The 19,179-nt window shown below is 43.6% G+C and overlaps 1 protein-coding gene across 1 annotated transcript in view; it reads left to right on the forward strand.

Annotated features, from left to right (window-relative positions):
- Nucleotides 1-6,408: 6,408 nt before the first annotated feature.
- The window catches only part of TMEFF1 (transmembrane protein with EGF like and two follistatin like domains 1), a 121,221-nt gene continuing 108,450 nt past the window's right edge, over nucleotides 6,409-19,179 (forward strand). The window contains exon 1 of the mRNA XM_061995543.1: nucleotides 6,409-6,661. Coding sequence (XP_061851527.1) covers nucleotides 6,409-6,661 — 253 coding nt within the window. The remainder of the gene's footprint in view (nucleotides 6,662-19,179) is intronic.

Here is a 19,179-nt window from a genome sequence, read left to right on the forward strand (position 1 = left end):
CTGGAGAAAATTAGACTGGGAAATGCGATGCAATATAGCAATAAAGAGAAGCTTACACAATTCTGAAATACACACTCTCACAGCACAGGGAAGTAATAGTCCCTTTCTATATGTCTTTAGTGGGCTGACAAGCTGGATGCTGCATCCACTTGTGAGGTTCTGTAGCAAAAATTAAAACAAAACAAAATTGAAATTACAGAGCCTCTTGACAAAAATGTTTAAGAATATTTTACTATATAAGGCACTACTAAGCTGAGTCACTTGGGACAATTAAATGCAGAAAAAAACCCACGTCATTCTTTAATCTGCTTTTACATTTTGATTAAGAATTGCAGATAATATTGAAGGGTATTCTCAAAGCAAGGGGCATCACTGACAGGAGCCCTAGTACTCATTGACTGAGAATTACATTTAGAGTAAACTGAATACCCATCTGATTCAGAATACAGAGAGCTTTTGTGGCAAGGCAGCTCAAGGCCAGTGAAATAGACTGTATTTTTGCCTTTGAAGATGTCAAAAACTAAGTCGATATTATTCTGTGGCTATGGTGGAAGAGCTCCAGAACTGATTCAGGTGCGATCTTCCTGATACACCTACACACATACAGGTTACTCTGCTGTGAATTAGCTGCAGACTAACTATGATTCACTGGTATCCATGCTGACAAAGAATTGAAACAGCCTGACAGATAAGTGACAAAAGCATTTATCAGCATCTGGAAATCACTTCTACTGATCAGCAGTTGGTCTGGCAGCATTTGAGTTAAGAGAAATACATCAACAGACTAGAAGAAACTGAGAAAAGGGTAACAAACTGACTAATGTGCTGAAGAATTGATTAATGAGGAAAAACTAAAAGGCCTAAATATGTGAAGGTGCTAAATGACAGCTTGTATTTCATTATATAAGCCAAGAAAGGAGAAAAAACATTTTAGAATGGGTGAGTGAGAACAAGTTAGATATGCATACATATTTGTACCAGCCCTGAGAATGATTTTCAGCTTCCACTCCTTTTCCAGCCACCACTCTGAATAAAAGTCCACAGAAGTTGTTAGTGGTGGGAAGAACCAAAATGCACTGGAGAAGCATGTGTTTGGAACTGGGTTTTGAAAGGGAAAGATTTTGTTTTCCAGTGCCCACAGAATCCTTTGTGTCCTGTGGCTGGACTTACTAATATTTCCAGATTCATGTGGACATTGTGACAGGAAGCTCAGCAAGAGGAAATGCATCTTCAGCTTAGTTCTGCAACATCATCTGGTTGATCCAAATGGACTTTTAGTCATGCCTTTCAATTGAATAAAGATATTCTGGGAAAGGACAGACCAAACAATTGCAAGAAGAGAAACAGATCTGGCACCACAGTGAATGGAAAAGTGAAAACCAGAAAATTAGGAAATTTAAAAAAAGAAGTAGTTAAACATGTGAAAAAAATGAGGTTAAAAGCAAAATAAGGAAACAGAGAGAAGTGCAGTGAAGTATAAAATACAAAACAGAGTGGCACAGCAAAACAAGGGAAAGAGACCTCAGCTTCCCAAAAACAACTAGCCAGGACATGTTGCTGCCTCAAAAATTGTTGAGGTGCTGGGACAGCTTTATGCTCTGGAAAAGGATACTGCTGAACAGGGTAGCAGGCTGCTGGGAGGTCAGTAAAATGGACACTACCCCAGAGCCGTGATCAAGTTAGACTGGCGGGGAAAAGGCACAAGCTGCTCCTTCCTCCTAGGAGTGCCAACATCAAGCCCAGCTTTCCTGAGCTCTTGCTCTCATTCTGTCCTCACTATTTTATCATCAAATTTGGTTTGACTGAAACTGTACTTTTTTCCTAGCTTTGAGAGGTGTTAAATACTTGAATCACTTGATCAAGCTTCTGGACCAAAAGTTGGACATGTGAAACTTTAAGAGAGGGCAAGTATTAAGCTGAGACTGAGGCCACATATTTATCCTGGACTGAAAGGAGCAAGAGTATTGTGCTAAACACCCTCTCTGTTCAGCTAAGAGGCCTCCAGGCAAGAAAACTTCTCCAACATTATGTTTGCATGGCAGGTGGATGCATGTCGTAAGATAAGCCTATGCAGGCTCTGTTGGATCAGCTCCCATGTCCTACACAGTGACCTCACACTAAATCCTGAGCCATGCATTTGATTGCAAAGGACTCAGAAATAACACAGAGGAAATTCTGTGCCACTGAAAAAGAATTTTAATGTCAGTTAATTAAATATGAAATTTAATAGCTAATGAACTACATGTGAAACTAAATGACACAGCTAGTTACCAACTGGTCCTTTCTTGTCTGTTTTGACTTTGCACTCGTTTCGTATTATCAGAATGCGGTTGGGTCAGAATACTGAAGGTCCTTATCTGTACTATGCAAGTGGCAAATGCTGAAAGTGGCAGGTTTGGGTACATGTCAGCTGAGACTATGGGCAAAGAAGATGAATAGTAAAAAACGGGGACAGATAAATGAGTTCAGCTATTGGATCAACTGAGTATTTTTGGTAAAGTAAAAAAAGTGAAATAATTATATGAGAGAACTCATATGTCTTGAGTCTTTTGTTGAGGCTGGTTCTAGATTTGGTTAGATAACAATGTCTTTGGTTTAACACTAGAGGCAACAGGCACAGACTGAAACACAAGGAGGTTCCTCCTGAACACTTTTTTACTGCAAGCACTGACACCAGTTGCCCAGGAAGACTGTGGAGTCTCTCACTTTGGAGGTATTCCAAAAGCCATCTGGAAATGATTCTGGGCAACCTGCTCAGTGTGGTCCTGCATGAACACGGGTGTTGGACCCCAGCTGACCTTCAGAGGTGCCTTCTAGCCTCAAGCTTTCTGTGAGTTTTTGATTCTGTGAACGCTGTTCCAGTTTATACTCGTAATACTTTTTATCGGGAGCTGGAAATGTTCTTTTGGTTAAGAATGAAAGTTGAGATTAATAAGTGCAATTCTCTGGCAGAATACCTGGCAAGGGCAGGATTCTACTGCCTAAAGCATAGGGGCGCAGGGAGCTCCAAACAGCACTTTAACGGTTTCACTAAATTATAGATCTCTGTTCTCCATTTTGTTGTTGAAGAGGAAATAAAACAGTGCTTTTACAGTTAAGTGTATCTGTGTTGTAACCAGACCTCTGGCAAATGAAATCACTCTTGCTGGTCTGGCAGCTTCTCTCTGCTCTTGCATATTTCCTGCTTGCCTTTGGTTGTGCATTGTCCCTCCTACAGTCACTGGAGAAAAATAGAGGGCAGAAATTGTGCATGTACCTATGAGGACTGTAAAACCACGGTTGGTGTTAAAGAGCTCACTGAGAATAACAATTTCTGACAATCTGTAGAGCTTCCTACTTTCACAGGAAAGAAGCTGAAGGTGAGCAGAATATTGTGGAATTGCAGTAAAGTCACATTTACTTGCCAAAGACGGAAGGTACCAAATGTGACAGAGTTTAGCATGATCTCAAAGACATTACCAGATCTGTCACTTCGTTGATGTGGCATTCCCTCCGCCTGTAACAATTTGTGTTGCAGAAGCAGCTTGTTCAAATTCTTTCAGAGTTCTTTTGCTTCTTTAGCTGTAAGAAAAGTGTTTAGGTTTGGGTTTTTTTTTTTTAATCCATGTATCAGAGAACAGAATAAGAATGAATACCCAGCTGGCATAGTGTGAATTTGCCAATCAAGCATGACTGCATCACTCACTTAAGACGAGCTAGAGATGCACTGATAGCACAACTCAGATGTGGCTTTTCTGGCTAAAAAAATGGCATGTCATCCATCCCAGGAGTCAAAAAATAACAACAAAACCCACCAAAAATGCAAAGCCAAATCCCATGAGATTTACTTCCAATCTATCTGGCCTTGTTAAATGCATTCACACAGATTGCCTAGTTAAGCTGAAAGACACGGGGAACTGAAACAAAGATGCATATTCAGTTGGGAACTCACCACAGCTGACTACCCACTGCCCTGGAAGGGAATGTTTAAACTGGGAGAAGCACCTTTACTGTTCCTTAAAAGTGTGTTCTGCGACCAACGGTTTGTATTCACCTATATTTTCACTACTGTGAAGGTGGGAGTGCTAGGGATACAAAGAACTGGCCAGGACTGTCAGCAGAAAGGATGTTCAGAATATCCTACAGATATCCTACATAATCTTGGGGACTGAAATAACAGAAATGAGATAAAAATTGATAATGTAAAAGATAAGGTCACACACTTGGGCATCTATAAAAAGCAGTTTTATTACGGAGTGTAAATGACAGACAAATAGAAGGAGGTGCCTGTATTAGTCACTCACATCATCCCCAAACCATCAATGAGACATGGTCATATAAAAAGCAAACTGGCTGTATGGGGAAAAAGGTGATTTTGGAAGAAATCAGGAGACTACCTCCATTGCAAAGACTGGCAATACTTTGTGAAAAATGGTTGCATGTTACATGTCAGCTACGCTGAAGAAAGATGGAATTCAAGTTGTCTCTAGTGCATTAAAAATGAGAGTTAGAGAGGCTCTGTGTTACATGTGGAGATTAGCAAAGCTTACTGATAGGCTAGGCAAGGATGGCTATGACTAGTTCCTATAAATATAGATTTAAATGTAAGGGAAAGATAAATGCCTAACTGAAACACAAGGACAGGTAGGTATGAAATGGTCTTGAATGTGTTCAGGCTGGACGTCAGAAGGATCTTTCTAACGCAGAGATGAGGGCAGTCCTGGTCGAGCCCTCCTCCAAGAAGGAAAACAGGAAAGCAGCATATTTAGTGTAACACGGATCTAGTGTTTCTGAAGCATTTGCTCCCACAAAAGCAGAGTACTACCTTCAGAACTTAAGATCTGTTCCAGTCCCATGGCCTAAAGATCCAAAAGGTTTAGCTGCTTAGCAGACCAGACTGCAGTACATAGATCTAGTAAGCTTTAAACATCCTGGCCCATGTACCTCAGGAGCCCATCTACAGCAGCACAGGCTCCACGCAAGTTAATTTACCTCACCTTACAGGGGACCAGAGCTCTTCTGACATCTAGCATCACTGCCAGCAACAGGAGCAAGTAATTACAGAAGAACATTTCCTTGGCAGAGGGAGTCAGTGTTGGACCCACTATGCCGAAAGGAAATTGCTCTCAGTAATACAGGACTTATCTCTCCATCACCGTATTTAAGAAGACAACGATCTGACATTACAAGTCTGACCACTGCACCTACCCAAAGCTTACTGCTGGATTTATGGCCTTATTCTTGACTGCTCCGGTGAACAAACTACTCGAAAGTCTCCTCACACAAGTGCTATGCCTTAGGGGAAGCCGTGTCTCCTTGCACAAGCTCTGCACCTCACAGCACATGGCAGTAGAGGGACCGAGATAATGGGCAGTTCTTGTACCTGCAAAACAAACGGTTTGTACAGCAGATGAAAAAACTTGTGTGAAATTTAAGTGACAACTAAGGAAAAAAAATCTTGTGAATTTCAAGCTTTGTCCCGTGTTTTCCCTATATTACAACAGTAACAGTGCTGTCAATTTAAACAAAGCTTTCAGCCAGGGTCGCTGAGGGTCTGCACTGAAGATACGTGCCTAGCACCCCGTACCCGTGCAGTGCCTCCGACTCTCTGAAGCGTCTCCATGTCAGGGACTGGAAAATCCCTGGAGAGTAAAAGCACTATGTTACTACAGTCACTATCTTCACCGTAGACATTTATTTACATGGACGTTCCCGCTCGGTAGGAACTAAACACAACCCTTACAATTAATCAATGGCAGCGACGGTCTCTTTGCTTTCTTCCCCATCCCCACTCACGCCACTTATTAGCGAATGATACACCGTCTCGTGGGGTGACAGGCGACGTGCCAGAGGCCCTCCTTCCTCGCGGCCCCCCGGGACCCGCTCTGCTTTTATCCACCCGTCAGTGTCACCGCCGCACGCGTTCCGGCAGCATCCACCGCCCTCCCCCACGGCCCCCGCCGCGCCGCGGTCCCCTCTCCCGCTCCCCGAGGGGGCGGCCCGGCTGTGCGGGCGGGCGCTGCCCGCCGAGCCGGGAGAAGCCCCTCACCTCCCCTCCGGTCCCGGGGGAGGGGGCTGCCATCACGTGTGCTTCCTCCCCCTTCTTTCCCTCCTCCTCCCCCTCAGCAGCGGCGGCGGCGGCGGTAGCAGTGCCTCGGCTCCGCTCCCTTTGTTGCAGGCGGAGCGGCGGCGCTGCCGGGCGCCGCGCACAAAGGAGCGCGGCCGGGGCAAGGCGGCCCCACTGGCGGACAGGCGCGGAGGCGGCCGCCTCACCGCACCGCACCGCACCGCACCGGCGGGGCCAGCGCTGCCCGCGACCGGGCGGCGGCGGCGAGTCCGTGCGGCCGCCGCGGCGGGGATGCTGAAGGTGTGCTGCGGCGCGGCGGAGAAAGGACGGTCCCGCCCGGGCGGCGCCGCGGGCTCCGGTTGATGCTGCGGGCCTGCCGCCGCCGCCGCCATCCCGCTGCCGCCGGCGCTGCTCCTCAGCCGCCCCTCGCTATGCTGGCAGAGAGTCCAGCCACCCCCCGGCCGCTCCTGCGAGCGGGACCCCCCCTGGCGCTGTGCTACACCTCGGCCCTCCTGGTGCTCGCCCTCTCCGCGCTGCCCGCCGGCCGCGCCTCCCACCCGCTGCCCGGCGCCGAGTGCCAGGGCGGCGGCAAGGGGAAAGGCATCAACTGCTCAGGTAATGCCCCGCCGCCTCCGCGCCCGCCCCCGCCCCGCGCCCACCCCTGCGGGCAGCCCACGCGTGCACGTGGAGGGCCGAGCGCGCCCCCCCCGCTCCTCCGGCCCGGCCCGGCGCGGCGGGCGCCGGAAAACAAAGGAGCGGCGCTCGCCCCGGCCGTGGCCCCGGTCGGCGGGGAGACAGAGCCCTTTCTCCGGGAGCGAGGGAAGCCCCCTCCCGCGTCTCCCCGCCGAAAGGAAGGAGTTCGCCCTCGTCGCTCGTGTTTGTCGTCCCTCTCTGTGCCCTCCGCCCCACTGCCCCGTCGCGGTGCCGGCAGGTGCGCGCCCGCCGCCCCGGGGGCTGTCCTGTCCGCCGACCACCCCGCCGCTCCCGCCCCGTCCTGCCGGAGACGGGGTCGGCGGCAAGAGCCGTGAGTGCAGTCCCCGACGCGGCTCACACGGGCTGTGCCTCCGGTGGTGTTCTGTGGCTGCGCGCAGCCCCGACCCCAGAGCCGGGGCAGCCTCCCGACCCCTCCTTCTGCCGGGTGTTGTGTAGGTTCATTCTGAGTGAGGTGCAGATAGCAAAATACTCCTTGATGCACGCCGAATAAGCTTTTTAGGGGTTTTGCCTGCTTTGGTCGCATGACAGGGGAATGCTTTATTATGCCTGCCCATCCTGTGCATAAGTACATGCTGGTATAGTACAGTTTCAGTGTAGATGAATTGGTTTGGCACGACAGCAGCACGTTTTCTTGTATCCTGGGGTATCTGCGGTGTTTATAAAGTAGAGCAAAGTAAATCCATACAGTATAAAGTTCACAATTTGTTAGAAAGACCTGTCTTTCTTCTAAAACTAGTACTTAGAGAAGGGTTTTTTTTTTCCTTCGTTGAAAAAAACCTGCTCTGTATGCGCCCTACTGTTTTTTAAAACGATAGGTTTATTGCACTGTGAGGGTCGCCAGCGAGAGCCGCACAAAGTGCCTTCTCCAAGGTGATGAAGATTTCTCGCCCTGTGCACAGAGCTTCCTCCCCCCCCATCCCCCCCCCGCCTTCCTCCCCGTTCCCATTGTCTTCAGCAGGATTTGGAAAGCAATTTCCACGTTGGAAGGAGCTCTCGGTACCTTCCAGGATAAGGTCCTCAAAACATAAAAGCTTTCAAGAAATGAGTGAATGGAGTAGCGATCTTCCTCCCAATTACATTTCCTAATACGGATAATGCTGCTAAAGCAGGCTGTCAGATTCACAGACCAGCAAACTGTGGCAAAATGATTTAACAATATAATAAGTCTAGCTGCTCTTCATTCTTGGTGTGCTCATTTGTTCTTCATTTTACTCAGTTTAGATGTTTCCTGCCTTCGCATGTGATGCCATGATGCTACTATTTTAACACTGCCCGCTTCTTCATTTTATTCATATATTCTGGTTATTTTTAAGGAGGAGTTAATAGGTTAATGTGTCACTGGCGTTAGTGGCTTACCCATCAGAGACATGTGGGTCATTAGGCCATGGCATGTGCATAAATCAGCGAGATTAAATATGGAAGTCTGATGAAATATATGAGGAAGTTTCTGAGATAATGTGGAACACACAGATACCATTATTTACAAACCATCACAGAAAGAGGACTTTCCAATCTGAGGTTGGAAAACGGTGTGCTGGATCGAAGAAAGGCAGTCTGAATGATCCGGTTCTGCTAAAAATAGGCAGAAGCAAATATATGTGCGGTATGTGTACATATGGCAGGTACTGATTTTAGTGTAACTACAGAAATGTGGAAAGAAAATTTTAGTTAAAAACACAGTAGTCGGATTTTGCAGCATGTTCACCGTTTTGTGCAAAACTGTGGTGTTTCAGTTATCAGCATTAATTCTGAATGAACTTATACCAACACATAATATCTGGGACAGATTTTCCCCTCATTTACCTCTGTGTGGCTTCATTAACTTTTACTGGTTAAGCTACTCCCTGCAAAAGATGAGTTCCCTATATTTACACGTGGGGCCAGGCGTTGGCGTTAGCACCTTTCTCAGTGGACTGCTACCATGTACGTTGCTATTTATACTGAAAGTTAAACTTAAGAAGACTATTACTTCCTTTTCTTCAAACATTGGGACTCACTAAACTACTTTCTGTACTTGGTGAAATAAATTTCTTCTCTCCTCTGTTCGTTTGTCATTTTAGTATTTGCGTCTGGTTGACCTACTGTCCTAGAACAGCTCTTTATACTTTTTCGGATGGTTCCTAAGCTTGTATCATTTTGTCATCTCTCTAGATTATGTAGCCACCTTTATTGTTTGTTAATTTTTAAAGAAATACTGAACTTGCTGCCTTTATTCCTCCAGAGAGGAGGAATAGAAAGAGTTGGCTGTAGCAAAATAAGATCTCAAGGTGGAAGACACAGGCAAACAACAGGAAGATTAAGATAGCTTTTTCAGCCTTGATTCTGCCCTTTGGCACATGCATTGCAGTTCAGTCTTTTGTTAAATTATCACATAATTGCATCATCCCTGGCCAAGGGAAGACATAGAATCAAGTGATTAGAGCAGGAAGCGGAGAATTAAGACATGTCTGGAGTGGACTTAGATGTGTTTGTTCATCTGTCAATCCATACTTTGCTGAGCTGAGAAAATGAGACAGTCCCATTTACCCAGGAGACAAAAAATAAGTTAATGTTTCTTTCTGCAAAAGAGAATCTCATGCTGATGTTTTAAGAGGTGTTATGTTATTCCCAGTGCTACCTGTGGTCCTCTTCTGTAACATTTCTGCCACGCACCAACTCTCCATGAGTATGGTGGTGTGATGCTTCCTCCTCCGCTCAGGCTGTAAGATAGTCATGTCCTTAATAAAGGCTGTGAACTACAGGGGGGTTATTAAGCATCCTGAGTGTAAAGGTAAGCACAACACGTTGTTAGCTCTTAAGCTTCTGATCCACTGGCAGTTTCCAGAGATGCACTCTGCACGTAGACACCTTCAGTTTCAGCCCAGTTGAATCTCTGATGTGAGATACGCTCTGGTCAAGTGTGTGGCAGCCACAGGGGCTGCAATTTCATCAGAAGTGACCAAACGCTGAGGATTTCGGTGAGAGGTACACAGACTTAACCAATGCTCAGAGCATTGGTTTGGATTCGTTATGCCCAGGATCTTAATTAACAGGGATATGTTTCTGCTGGTAAGCTGTGCAGACTGCTGTTTCTTCGTGTGGTAAGGTGTGCTTGTTTGGGACGATGCCATGTACCTCCTGTGAGTCTCACAGGCCATAATGCTGCCTTAAGTTTCTTCAATTCTCTTTGAGTGAAGGGAGTAAAGATCAAATTGTTGCAAGATAGCTTATTGAGGATTGAATCAGGTCAAGGGAAAATTAAGGACACATTCTCTTTCCCCAAATTCCTCTTCTGAGGGGTATGAATGCTTTTCTTTTCCACAGTCATAACATGTTTGAAACAGTTTGTAGATAAAAGTAGATGGAAATTACCGATTAGGGAGAAGGAAGGGGATAGAGTATCTATCTTGTGATAGGGTGATGGCTGAGTCTGTGATGGACTGTTTATTGAGCGTGGAAGTACAAGTTGTCAAAAAGCTTGTAAGTTTTTAGAGAGAACAGCAGAAAAAGCTGTAGTGTAGCCATCCTTCACTGCATGTACATTACCTTAGCTTTCAATATGCTTTGGAGAAATGGTTTTCTGCCCTGAAATAACTCACGGAGTAAATGAGATAAATAGAGAATGTAGAAACAGAAGAAAAGAGAGACGAGAAATACAATGAGGACATGCAAAATTCATATGTTTTGATAATTTAAAATGTAATAAGATGAGAAGGAAGGGGTAGACATCATCAGTAGGACAAAAGCATCTGAAAGTTGGACAACAAGAGCACGTCCTGAGGAGAGGTGGGAGTGGAAGGTGTTGTAAGGAAGCAATATGAGAAAAGATTACACAGCTGGAAGTGGAAGCACCTCACAGAATGGACAAGAGTGGCGAGAACTGGCCACAGCATATGCTTTGGTTTGCAAAGCATGCTTTTTTTCTCTTTTGTGAACAATGGAAATTGTTTGATTAGGAACTCTTTTGTTTCCATTACTTTGTTGAATGCCTTCCAGTCTGTCCTCCAGATTCTGTAGCAGGGATACCCCAGGCTTAGTATCACTGGATACCAGTGCTAGCATAAGAGTCAAAACATGCAGATTTGAAAAACAAAAATGTATGCTCAAGTCTTGTCTGTGTAGCACTTTGATGTGGTGCGTGTAACATATTAATACCTTCTGTTATAAAGGTGTAGAAATGAAGAAAATATCTTCTGCATTTTGTGTGCAGGCCACCAGTGGCGCGTTCTTGTTCAGTGCTTTACAGCTCATGAGGATGGTGGGAAATGGTAAAATTTGAGGTCACAGAGGACAAACCAAAGTAGGGGAATACTTGGAATATTTTGTCCCACCAGGACACCATCTCTGAACACTGGCTTTGTCTTTGCTAACTCTGCTTCCTTCCGAAAGGGTTTGGTAGTGTCCCAGAATGGGACACTGAGAATTTAAAAAGTGCTGAAAACCTAAATGAATAAGACTTGAGTAGGGTTAGGAACACAAATTTGGGGCACAAGCTCTCAGTGCCTCAGGGAACAGTACCTATGGCGGTGATCATTCATTCACCTTTGCAAAGGTTTCTCAGAAGCATCTAAGATACGTCAGCACTGAGGAGAAGGCACACTTTCAAAAATGCTGTCTGTATTTATTGGCAAATTACAGCTTTAGGGTGCAAACCATGATGAACTGCCACTACTTTAAGGCATGTTACTTATTATGGATGAAATGTAGCTCAAAATGTTGCATGTTTCCTTAGGATAAGAAGGGTGTCTAAAGCTGCTCACATACATCTACACTTGAGGTGAAGACTTGAGTTTCTGAGTTGCCTAAAATGAGTTTTATGTACGCTCTTTCTCACTGTAGGCTTCAGTATTGGGTCCACGTGGTCCCTTCTGTTATGGGGAAGAGCTGAACACAAGCATGTAGCTCCCTTGGCCCAATCTATGTGATAGACATGAGCACAGATTTGGGGGGATATAAACCTCAGGCACCACCAGTCTCTGGAGCTCAGCCTTAGTTTCTGCCTGGGCACAGTAGGGACCCTCTGAACCAGAATGAGATGTGGCCTCAAGACTGGCTTTCATCTTTGCTTATCAGCTGGAACAGACATTCCCTTTGTGAGTTTTGTGAAGATTAAGTGTGTGAGGGGTTGGTTTTTTTTTTGGTATGTCATTCTAAGTTACACAAGGCCAAAACATAAAGATATGAAGCCATGTTGGTGAGAGTGTAAAAGCAGGGGATTCCTACCCCTAGGAGGTACAGGTTCAGGTAAATTAGCCTTAACTATTAACGTAACTATTTTAAGAAGAACACGTCTTTTTACATTTGCATAGTTAAACTTGATCTGAAATAGTAGATGAGGCTAGAATGTTTTTAACTGAGGTACAATGACTGAAGTCCCTTAAGTCAAGCCAAATAAACTGCAGTATGTGCTTGTGCCAGCTGAACTTCTGAAGCAAATGATCTAGACTCAGTCAGGTTACATATCATTTTGAGAAACTATCATAAGGCAGGAATATAAATCAACTATAAGTAAAAAGAAAAAACAATGATTAAAAAGAGAAATTAAAACTCAGACAGTAGCAAGCACATATTTGTTTCCCTTTAGGGTAATTACAGAGACATGAAATGTCCTTGCAGTACAGGTCTTGCACTGATTAAAGAGCTGAAAGTTAATTAAAGTAGAACTGAAAGTGTCAGTATCAGAAAATCATCTCATAACAGGTGTCACTCCTTCATTGTCACTAGTGGGAGCCGGTAGCATGATGGAGCTATTGAGGCTTCACTGAAGGGACTGGATTGAATCACATTTCTTTATTTTTTTTGAAAAGGGGGAAAGAAGAGCAATGTTTGTTGTGGAAAACATTGCCATGGAAGTATTCTTTCTGTAATGAGATCTCTCTGAGAATTCCTGTTAAAGGGAAAATAAGAAGTCTGTCACTTCTCTTGCTGTTGATGTAAGGATAAGCATTTTGTACTTACAGCCTGCTAGTTTTCCTCTAAAGTTGACAATAGACTGGATAAAGGGGGGAGTTAATATTTCCTGGGACTTGAGAAAAAAAACTGTGGTCAAGGTCTTTCAGTAGGGATATACAAAAGCAGAGAATCCCACAGTTATCGACAGGAGGCTCAATTTACCCTTTTCCTGTAAAGACATTATCACGTTTCACCATTGATCCACCAACTGAAAGTGCTTGTGACTTTTCCAGCCTGTGGTCAGAGTTTGGCGAGTGTCCACAAAGCAGGTAGTAGCAGTAGTTCCCAGAATAACAGCAGCTGTAACATTTGGGGAAGGAAAAATGCTGAGCACCTGCGATGTTGCAAAAAGATCTATTCTTCTGACTCTAGACTACTGCTTATCATCCCTGGTAAGTCACTACAGATACTATGGAATGAAAGCAGAGGTAGAGGACATGTTGGCGTTTTTGAGGAGAAAGCTTGTCTTTTTGTAAACAGTCTGCAATATTCAGTAGAGCTGAAGACCAAAGAAGTTCTTGAAAAATTGTTCTTTAAAAAAATCATTCTATCCCAAGAATAGCTTTAGATAATAAGGAAAATATAATTAAATAATATACTGTAAACTAAATTGTCCTCTCTAATTACTGTAGTTTATTCTTAGATCATCTTGAAATCCTAACAATTTAGAAATGCAGAGAATTATGGGAAGGAAAAAAAAAAAGGAGCACGACTGAGTGGAGTTCTATTTTGTGGAGCTCCTAAGTGTGTGGAGAAGCACTTGTTAGACTAAATCAGTCCACAGTAAATTTTATTTTATGAAACTATTTCTTGGCAAAATGAGTCTTTTTTGTGTGATATTTTTCTTCAGAAAAGGATGAGAAGATACAGACAAAATCTGGTTAGGACTAAGTTCAGCAATCCAAATTGTCGTCTGATGAAATTAAAGTTTGCTGGAGAACCTTAAATCTGTCCCTTTGTCTTGATGAACAGCTAATGTTTCTTTAGTTCTAATTTAGTTTACAGATGGTTTCAAGGGGATCTGAGGGCAGAAATATTTAATCTTGTATTACTAGGTAGATATCTAGTGGTGCCATTAGTTCTTTAAATATTTGGAATTTATGTTCTGTTTATTCATTTATTTTGTTTGTATGGTTAGTTTTAAAAAGAAAAAAAAACCAAACCAAATCTTTTGTTTTTCTCTTAAAGATTCTTGCCAGAGAACTTCCGTCTTCTTTGGAGTAAGGTGCCAGTGAAGGTCTTTGCTAGAAGAGTACCTAGAAGACTTGTGTTCTTGCTGAGCTGGTTACGTCCCCAGCCTCTCTGAATGGGAGCTGGGAGACAGACTGAGCTCTGCATGCATTTGCATATCTATTGCTGATGTGACTTTCTCTGTTTAAGAGAGCAGTTTAATGTCACACTGATACCAATGTTTTGGATTTTTTTAAGTTGCTCTAAGACTGCCTTATTGGCCGTAGTGCAGCTTGTGAGGAGGCAGAATTTGACTAGCAATTTGGGATTTATTTTGTGATAATTTAAATTCTCATTATAGAAGACAATTTCTAAGGACTGAAAAGACAGGACATTTCTGATATGAGATTATGTGTTGCAGCAACAGTGTTTAAGGGATCTGATTCAAAATAAAATTAAGTCCTTGTAATACCTCTCTTTTAACTTGGTATTATAAAAATAAACTTAGTTGCAATTACAGTCTTGAAACACATTATATAACCGTGTTCAAGCTGGCAGAATCCTGATGTACACTTCACAAATAGTATTAATGGAGACCAGCAGAAAAACGTGAAAATGAAAGGAAAGGAAACTGGGAACAAGACAGGACCATCAGTAATTTCTCTGAAGGTACCTGGCTTGTCTTGGTAGCTGCCAGCTCGCCCCTGATATGTTTCTACCAGGCTGAGACCTCCCTGTGTTTCTTTTTGTCTTAAATTGGTACAAAACTCTCTGTGCTTTTGTAAGAGCATCTGGTGGGGCCAGCTGAAGTAGAGGACAATCTGGTGTCCTCGACAGTCAGACAAAAGGGTGTTCAGGGCAGGAGATGGTTCTTCTCTTGTCTGGTCTGTAGGCCAAAACCTCATCAAATCTGTCTCTGCCTGGCTGCAAAGTCTCTAAAGGCAGCCTCATTCCAGCTGCCTGGCTTGCTGGCAGGCAGCAGCTGGGTTCTTCTAGGAAAGGCTCTGAGGCATCTCCTCTGCCTCACACCAGTCTCATGGGATCAGTGCGGAAGCAGATGGGGTGAGTAGGGGTGGCTGGACCAGTCAGGGAGCTGGATCTGTGCAAACTCTGGTTAGTCTGCTCTTGATCACTGTAGCGTATTCTAGATGAACATGAAATGCTCAGCTTTAGGAGCTCCAATTGCTTCACCCCACGTTCAGCCCAGATTGTTTCCCAGACTGGCACATTTCCAGCAAGCTTCAAGAGTTTGACACATTTCAACGTTCGTCTACTACTGACCAAAAATTCCTGCTTTAAGAAGTGCTTAACTGGTCTAAGTTACTAACTGGTGTGAACACTGCATGTGATGATGGAAGAAACACACAGCCCCCAGTGAAATCGTGCTGGTTCATCTACTTGCAAATGGCTATAGAAGACCTTCTATAAACACACATATTTCAGCAGCAGATGAGAAAGTGCTCCTTTGCTTAAACCTGAAGCATACAGAGGAGTTTGTTGTACCTTATGAGAGTTTTACTCGCTCTCCTATTCAGAGACTGTTCCACATGCATTTTCCCATACGGCTACAAAGATCGGGTAAACGTCATTTTCAGAAGTTGTTGAATTTCCTGTAAAATTTTAAACCAAACAAGAATTGTAAAAAAAGCTTGAGACATGGGCTAGTTAAAGGGTTCACTGCATATGCAGAAAATGCCTAAAGTAGTCTAGGCATCAAAATGAGTGAGTGCTTTTGTAGAATGTATTTACATTAAAATGTAAATTTTAATCCTTAAGGGTGCCCATTAAAACAGGACAAAGATAGAAAGCCTTTATCTGGTTGATGGAGACAGATCAAATAATGGTTTCAACAAGTATTTCTGTAGAAAGCTTGATTAAAAATTGTGGCCAGATAACAGTTTGTTCCTCTAAAAGTCAGGGAAGCATTGATCTAATTAACTGTTTACATTTTGCTAATTAGTATTGACTCTGTGTGCTGCCTTTATCTAGTCCCTCTGGGAGAGGCAGAGGTCAGCGTGTTGTGCCAAGTGGGTTCTCAGGGCCAGAGGAAAATCCTTAGAACCACCTCCTGAGTGATACTCTGTTGTGCGGTGGTGGGCTGATGAATTGTTATTTACAGGCTGCCCAGGTGGGTTGTTGAGTCTCCTTCTCTGGGGACATTCAAAACCCACCTGGACGAATTCCTGTGTGACCTACTCTAGGTGGTCCTGCTCGGGCAGGGGAGTTGGACTAGATGATCTTTTGAGGTCCCTTCCAACCCTTAGGATTCTGTGATTCTGTGTAAAGCACTGTGTGACTCCAGCAGCTTTTCCTTCATCCTCCACTTCTCACAGAATTTTACCTAGACAGTTCTGTGAGTCAGAGTTCCTTTTCTGTGTCTTGATTGGAAGTATAGTTTTATGGAAGCATGAGTTCGAGGTTATAAAAGTGAAAATAAAATAAGCAGACTCATGTTGAGGTTATAGAAATTTTTTCTTGTATAGAACATGGGTTGGGAAGGCCATTTATTTCACTGTGTTTCTTCTGTTTAACTGCAAAGAACGTCCTTTTCTGTGCCTGCATGGTTGTTTATAACTACAAAGAATGACTTTGTGAAATTGGTTATATGTGTTTCAAATGTGCAAAACTGTTTCTGAGCTGTAAGAAATACTCTTTTTCACATCAGAAACTAGTGGCTGTGGTAGGGATGAAACAAAAATTTTGTCTAGAAGACAGAGAACAGTTGCCCGATTTTCTTATTTTTGTTTTTTTAAAGTGAGAAGTTTGTGATTATCTTGATGTTCTTTGTTAAAACCTCTGTAATATAGAAGAGTTATCCAGGTGACAGAACACAACCTTCACATTTGCAAGTGATATTTGTGCTGCTGGCTGAGCAAACAAAGAGCATCAATGGAACCAGACTCCAAATTTGAGTGTTTTGGGTGATTTATCTACCAGATGGTAAATGCAGTCCAATGTAAAAAATTAGTCTGGGAGCAGGGAATCAATCATCCAGCACACTGATCAGCAAAGGGATTTGGGTGTTATAGCAGAAAAATTAATGAGCTGGCAATCCACTGCAGAGCAGCATTAAAACAAAAACATACTACACTGTAATAAAAGAGTCCTCACCCAGAAGACAAAAGAGATTAACCTACTGCTTTATTAGACGCTTGATAAACCTAATCTAAAGCAGTGTATTAGGTACCAAAGCCCTAATATTATTAAAATATAATGATTAAGAAGTTCAGTATCAAAACCTGGAAATCAGAGTTAATTAGGAAAGCAAAGTTTTTCACTACTTTCACATTTGTTTCCCAAATACATAGGCTCTTCTGTCATAAGAATTACTTATTAGTATTCTATATTGCAATAACAGATATCTCCGTGCTATTTAAAGTCACAGTACAGTGCGTTCTGAATTACCAAGTGAAAGATTATAAGATACCAATACTGGCTTTATGTCTGTAGCCTCTTTCAGTTGCTCAGGCTACAAGGGATCAGAATAGCTTTGCCACCAAAAGCTCTTCATGACTTCTCTCTGGTTTTTCATGGGAACCTATTGAGTCTCCATCTAGAAAAAAAAGCTCCTGTGGCTCCTGTGTTTAATTTTCACTTTTAAAATTGTGGGGTTTTTGTTCAAAGGATTAGGTGCAGGTTAGACTTTTTAAGAAATGCCTAACTGCATACATCTTTTGCGGGGAGGAAGGGCAGCAGCAGGGTCTAGCCATGCTGCTGTGGAGCCACTTCATGCAGGTGGAAAAACTATCTGTGAGTCCCCTCTCAACTCTGGGGCATCAAAGTTACCTCTGTGACTGCAGGTAGCTGAAAGAAGTAGGTTGGAAGATATCACTCTTCTACAGGAAACTGCTCTTGTGTGTCTTCTGGGAGTGACTGATTTTATTTCAGAAAACAGATGAGGAGGTAAGAAGCCTTTATGCCATACCGTCCTCCAATTTTGGCCTTTTCTTATTTGGTTTGGTTTTTTTCTTAGGGTGGGAATTGGTAGGTTGGTGAGGCAGCTACTGAAGTATACAACAGAAATATTTTAGTGTACCTCTACATCATGCAAATGTAATCCCCAACTTGTCTTTCACTTAGTATTTCCTGCTTGGCTTTTTGCAGTTTTTTGTTTTAGTTTTAGTTTGTTTGTTGTTTTTTTGATGTTGTTGTTTTTAATGATTCCTGGAGAAAAATTTCTATGAAAATACGGGAAAGGAGATGGCAATCTGACTACCGAAACCACAGAGTGAAGCCCACTCTCTAAGGAGTTTTTCCAGAAGCACTAACCACTTCCTAAAATCAACAAGAGCTCCTAGACAATAGTCCCTGTGAAAACCAGATTTCTCTGTGTACAGAGTAAGCAATAAGAATCTGCAAATGTTAATCTCATACAACTCTACAGCTTAGAGGTGTAGAAATGATGATTTTCCATAGACTTGCAGCCAATCCAAAGCGACAGACTCAGTTACCCACATTTCTCCGAGCCACAAAGACATGTTTGCCTGAAAGCTATGCAGAGCATATAAAAGTAGTTTCTGATGCTGTGCTGGATTATATTTAGGCAGCACCAGCGCTCATAAAGTTCAGCATGGGTGTAGAGAGCAACTATACCTCAGTCTGTGTTTGTGTATCTTGGGGGTGCAATTGGCTTTTTATTTCAGTTGTATGGATGCAAGACAAAGGGTAGTGTTGAGTCATGTGCTTATTTACATGTAGTTTGGCCTTTTTTTCCTCCTGCTATACTTCTATGGATATTTTTGCTGGCTATATTTTTTCTGCCATTTTGGATATGCACAACACGGTTAAAGATGGCTGACCAAAGCTGTGGCCTGAGGGTGCCTGCGGTTATGCATGCAAACAGAAAATGAGGATTAAATTCAGACTGGCAGCGATGCAAGGTCTATCAGTGCCACAACAACAAAGTGATTCAGAGCAACAATGATAATGTGCCTGTGATCCTGGTCTTGTGCCCCTCCTTGCCCTGTTCCCCTGGCCTGCCTTGTTGTACCTGAAGGGAGGAAGGGGCTCTGCTCCTTGCTTACTTGGCCAGCTGTTGAAGGACGCCTGGCAAAGTCGAGATGTCCTTTGTAGTGTCTAGGAGAGGGCAAAATAAGAGCTAGCAAGTCAGAGTTCCCCTGTTCTCCACTGTACAGCAGGTAATGGCAGCTGATTTATGGCAGTTAGGAAGTCTCCCTCAAGAGCTGTAAGCTGGCTGCGGATGTATTTTGGCAGTGCCTGCTAGCTGTGCCCCTTGGCCCAGGAGCCACAGGGAAGGCAGCTCATGAGCTGGCTAATCCGCCGTCATACTGGCCGAGGGAATCCCCAGCAGGGATCTG

This window comes from Colius striatus, chromosome 4 (genome assembly GCF_028858725.1).
Source record: "Colius striatus isolate bColStr4 chromosome 4, bColStr4.1.hap1, whole genome shotgun sequence".
NCBI classification, from domain to species: Eukaryota; Metazoa; Chordata; class Aves; order Coliiformes; family Coliidae; genus Colius; species Colius striatus.